The following is a 4,800-nucleotide window of genomic DNA, read 5'->3' on the forward strand; positions in this document are numbered from 1 at the left end:
CAGCTCCTACCTGGTAGATACCTGTCGTGGTCGTACTGGTGTGAGCGCTGCATGGGGCTGTGGTGGCTGAAGGGTTGGTTCCCAAAGAGGTTGTCACTGCGCAGATTGTGGCACAGCTTCTCCAGGAAGCGAAGGACGTAGGTGATACTGTTTACTGCTGGCAGGTTCAGAGTGTGCTGTTCCCGATCGAACACAGCTGGAGACAGAAACAAACAGAGCCCAACACGTGAACCCCCAGCTCAGCCAGGGCGGGAGGCTACGCCCAGGGCAGCTCCTGCATCGAGGCATGGCTGGGCCAGGCTGAGCCAAGGAGGGCAGAGCCTCCTGCTGGCACTCGCTCCCCGGGGCAGGCAGGGACCAGCCTGCTGCGCCCAGGATGGATGCAGAAGGGGCTGGAACGCGTGATCCGGCCACACGTGGGCTTAAAGGAGAATAAACCCTTTAAGCTGTGCATGCTCCCAGGGCTGGGGAGGCAGGACAGCACCCAGGGCTGTGCCTCGCCTGCCCCAGCAGCTGTGCCCGAGGCCATGGGAACTGCTCTGCTCTGACTCAGCCTCCAGCTGTTCCTTCACTGGCACAGATGTGGCCAGAAAGAGAAGACAGAACTCCTGTGTCTGCCCCTGGCCCGTGGCTGCATCAAGCTGCAGGACATGCATCTTCCAAGGAGAGAATTCTTGCAAGGAGCTCTCTGAAGACAAAGTGCTCGTGGGCTCGTTCTCACCTGAGATGACCTCTCCCCCGTGGCCTTGTTTTAAGAAGGAGAAGACTGTTTTCTGATGGTAAGCACAATCAATGCAGGCCTGGACTGCTTGCTGCAGAACAACAGAAGCTCGAGCTGGTCCAAAATGGTCTGGCAGCTGCTGAATCTTCTTCTTGTCTAGGTGGGGCCCAGTGCTGCCATTCTTGTTCAAGTAAATGCAAACTGCCAAGATGAGAAATGTGTTTGCCATTAACCCACTCGAGGAAGCAAGAAACAGATGCCTAAAATCCAACCTGAAAGATGCTGAAGTTTTAAGACTGTGCCATCGCTCCCAAAGGGGAATCCACCACAAGTCTGCAGCCTCACAGCAGAGCCACTGCTGGAGGGGAACCACCTCCAACATCTTCCTGCCTCACCTTCCAAGCTGCTGCTGTTTGGCCCATGCTTTCCCCTGCAGCCAGGCTGCAAGGTGCTTCCCATGCAGGCCAGGTAAGGTGGCTGAGATGTTCAGAGGGGATGAAGGAACACATTCCCTTTTTAGCGCTCTTTAGGTTCCTCTGAAAACTGGCCAATTCTTTTCTGGGGAAACAGAGGGCTCAGCCCATATCCAGTGCTTGACTCAACATGTCAAAAGCAGCTTTGAGTTAGATTTTCCTGGCCAGATTCAGCCACAGTTGCACTCACAGCTGGAGCAGTGCATGTACTCTGCACCCCTGCTCCCTCCTGTCCCTGTGTGCCTCGACATCCTGGCTGGAGCTGAACACATCACTGCCACTGGTCCTCAGCACCTGCTCTGCCCCTTGTGCAGCTCCAGCAGCTGTGCCCAGCACAGGCTGGAGAGCTCATGCTCAGGGCTCAACAATACCTGACTGCCTCTGGGCACAAAGGGCCACGAGAGGTGTCCCTGGAGAGCTGTGGAGTCACCAGCATGCAGATGAGAACCTGGGGAAACGGGTCCCTGCACCTCACAGGTGGGCTTGGAATCTTCCTCTGGCTTCATTATTGCCAAATGGACCGAGAGATCCACAAACAGCTGATCTGGACTCGTGCCTCTCATCCTCCTGACACTCACTCTCTCAGGCCAGCCCTTCTGGAACTGTAAGGATTGCTGGTTTTCAAGTTTAGGAAGAAGTGGGGCTCTCTCAGGGGGTTGCTGTCTGCCTGCTGCAGTGCCTAACTGTGCAATCCTGTTGAGAATGATGCCCAGGACCCTTACCTGTGGGAGCCTGCATGGCAGAGCTGGGGATTGTAGCAGCGTCCTGGGGCACAGTGCTTGTGTCTGGCTCTGGGGTACTGGTTGTTGGAGAGGTGGGTGCTGGATTCAGCAATGTCCTAGGTTTCCTCTGCAGAAAAAGAGGAGATATTTCTCCTTTTATCCCTGCTTTCCTGCCCCACTCATGATCACTACACTCTCTCCTCTGCATCCAACAGACAAGGCACTGTGGAACATGACACACTGCTGATGGGGATGATGAGGTGTCTCAAGAACCTAGCAATCAATCTGTGTGTATTTTACAAACCACAATCCTGACAAATAACAAGCCTGAGATCTCCCACCTCTGCTTGCCTCAGACTAGCCACACATGATGCACAAGAGAACTTATTCTACCTCTTGGCCACCCTGTCATGCTCCCACAGCACCTGCCACGCTGCTCCACAGCCACTGCAGCTCCAAAGACACAGCTTCTTGATGGAAATGATCTTTAGGACACAGACATTCTCTACAGCTCTGCACTTCGAGGAGTGCTCCCAGCCCACAGACCCTCTGGGCTCCTACTTGCTGCAGTCACACAGCCAGAGGCTGAGCCAGACGTGCACCAACACACGCATGCACCATCCCAGGGCAGGACCTGCAGCACCTGCTGTCCACCCGCCTGCATCAGCATCAGCTTTTACCTTACTGCCAGGCTTGGGGCCTCTCTTTCTGGGGAATTTCAAAGGCTCCACTGACTTGGAGGGTGCAGGCATGGGGTGGTGGATTAGTGCTTTGGTCGTTCGACCACGCTTCTTCCCTGTTTTGCGACGCCTTTGCCCTTGTTGCTGCCCCAAACCAGTCTTTGTGCTACTGTGAATGTTAGGTTTCTCCGAGTTTACTTCGGAGGCAGGTAAAGGGCTCTTTGGGATCACAACTGAAATAAAAAGAGAAAAAGCAAATATAATTAAAGCAGAGAATCAAAAACAAGAGCAGGCTCCATCTTTACACAGTGTCACATGGCAAACCTGGGGTACTCGTAGCCCCCTGAGCACTCTCCATGCCAGGAGAAAAGCCAGATGCACCAAGCCCTGGCTCAGCACTTGAGCTGGGGCACACTGGGGCTTAGCCTGCATGGGCTGAACTCCAGAAGGTTCATGCTTTCAGCCATAGCTTCCTTCCTGAACATAACTGGCCCCTACACCTCTTCCTTTTGCGAGTGGTGACCTGCCAGCGACCACGTCAAAACTCTCAGAGCATTCCAAGGATCAGTCAAGACCTGCCTGATATCATGGAGCCAGGGCTGTGCTGGAAATCCCCTCTTGAGGCTGATGTCAGATTTGTTCCATCGCTAAATTTCTAATGAACAGCAGTGGAAGGGACCAGCTCCATCCTCAATGCCTCCAAGGATTACTGCTCCTGGCCCTGAGCTCCTGGCCCTGAGCAATAGCTCCTCTCAGCCAGACTAGCTGCCCTGCTCCTCTCACATACTGCCAGAGACAGTCTGTTCATAGATTCACAGTGTGCTAGGGGGTTGGAATGGAGCACAGAGATCATACAATGCCAACCCCCTGCCCTGGGCAGGGACACCTCCCACCACACCAGGTTGCTCAAGGCTTTAGCCTCCCTGGGCAACCTGTGCCAGTGTCTCACCACTCCACAGCAAAAACTTTCTTGGTATCTAAATTTCCCTCTTTCCATTTCTCCCCATTGCTCCTTGTCCTGTCCCTGCAGTTCCTAACCAAGAGTCTCTGCAGCTTCCCTGGAGCCCCTTCAGCTCCTGGCAGGTTGCTCTGAGCTCTCCACACAACCTTCTCCTCTCCAGGCTGCACAGCCCCATCTTCCTTGGCCTGTCTTCGTAGGGAGGTGCCTCAATCTTCTTATCTTCTCATGTTTTCCATGACAAAACCAGGTTTCTGGTGAATTTCCTCACAACCCCCCTGAATTTGGCAATTCATCTTTCCCAAGCCGTGCTAAAGGCTAGAGATGAGCAGGCCCAGCTCAGCAGGCCAAGATTTCCTTTAGACTTAAACTTCTGCTGAAGAGAAACAAACCAAAACCCTCCTGGATTTTGCAAAGTTCAGAGTGACCTTTAGGATGTGTTCAAAGCCAGCTTGGATAAAGCCTTGAGCAACCCAGTCTGGTGGGAGGTGTCCCTGCCAAGGGCAGGGGATGGAATGAGATGAGCTTTAAGGTCCTTCCAACCCAAATACCACACTGCACCCAGGATCCAACTCCATTCTGCTCGTCCTGTGGGCAGGGCAAGATGTAGTTTTAATTTGATTTCCTTGCTTTGTGCAAGGAGCACACAGTCCTTCAGGGACCTGAATTCCCAAGTAATGGCTCTTTTGTGTCAGACAGACACAGGGAATCATGGTTCAAACAGGGTTTTACCACTCCTTGTCTGAGATGGTAATACTAACAGCAAGATGCTTTGCTGGTAAGAAAATGAATATGATAACCCAAGTGCTTCTCACAGCTGATGGTTTTCCAGGAGAGGCAGTGTCACCTGCTACAGGTGACATGTGGCACTGAGCTGTCCTAGCAGGGGCAATGGCATTGGTGGGACAGGTGCTGATCACCAAACCACAGGGTCTTCAGCCTCAGGTGTGCATGGCTGGTCCTTGCAGGGAAGTGTTGGTACTAAACATGAGCTGACAGAACAAGGGCAAGCACAGGTAAAATGGCACAGGTTTCCCAGAGCAGCTGGGGCTGCCCCATCCCTGGGAGTGTTCCAGGCCAGGTTGGACAGGGCTTGGAGCAACCTGGGCTAGGGGAAGGTGTCACTGACTGGCAGGGGGTGGAATGGAATGAGCTTTAAGGTCCTTCCAACCCAAACCAGTCTGGGATTCCATGATTCTGCACCACTCCAAACTTCAAAGGAACTATTAAGCATCAGAGGGATGTG

The 4,800-nt window shown here is 53.4% G+C and overlaps 1 protein-coding gene across 1 annotated transcript in view; it reads right to left on the reverse strand.

Moving 5' to 3' along the window:
• LOC103808750 (polycomb protein SCMH1-like) overlaps nt 1-2,829 on the reverse strand; it is a gene marked incomplete at both ends in the record, with an annotated part of 9,855 nt that extends 7,026 nt beyond the window's left edge. Inside the window, 4 exons of the mRNA XM_009081554.1 lie at nt 11-196; nt 722-922; nt 1,917-2,043; nt 2,597-2,829. Of these exons, the coding sequence (XP_009079802.1) occupies nt 11-196; nt 722-922; nt 1,917-2,043; nt 2,597-2,829 (747 nt within the window). The remainder of the gene's footprint in view (nt 1-10; nt 197-721; nt 923-1,916; nt 2,044-2,596) is intronic.
• Nucleotides 2,830-4,800: the final 1,971 nt, after the last annotated feature.

This window comes from Acanthisitta chloris, unplaced genomic scaffold, assembly GCF_000695815.1.
Source record: "Acanthisitta chloris isolate BGI_N310 unplaced genomic scaffold, ASM69581v1 scaffold7579, whole genome shotgun sequence".
Classification (NCBI taxonomy): Eukaryota; Metazoa; Chordata; class Aves; order Passeriformes; family Acanthisittidae; genus Acanthisitta; species Acanthisitta chloris.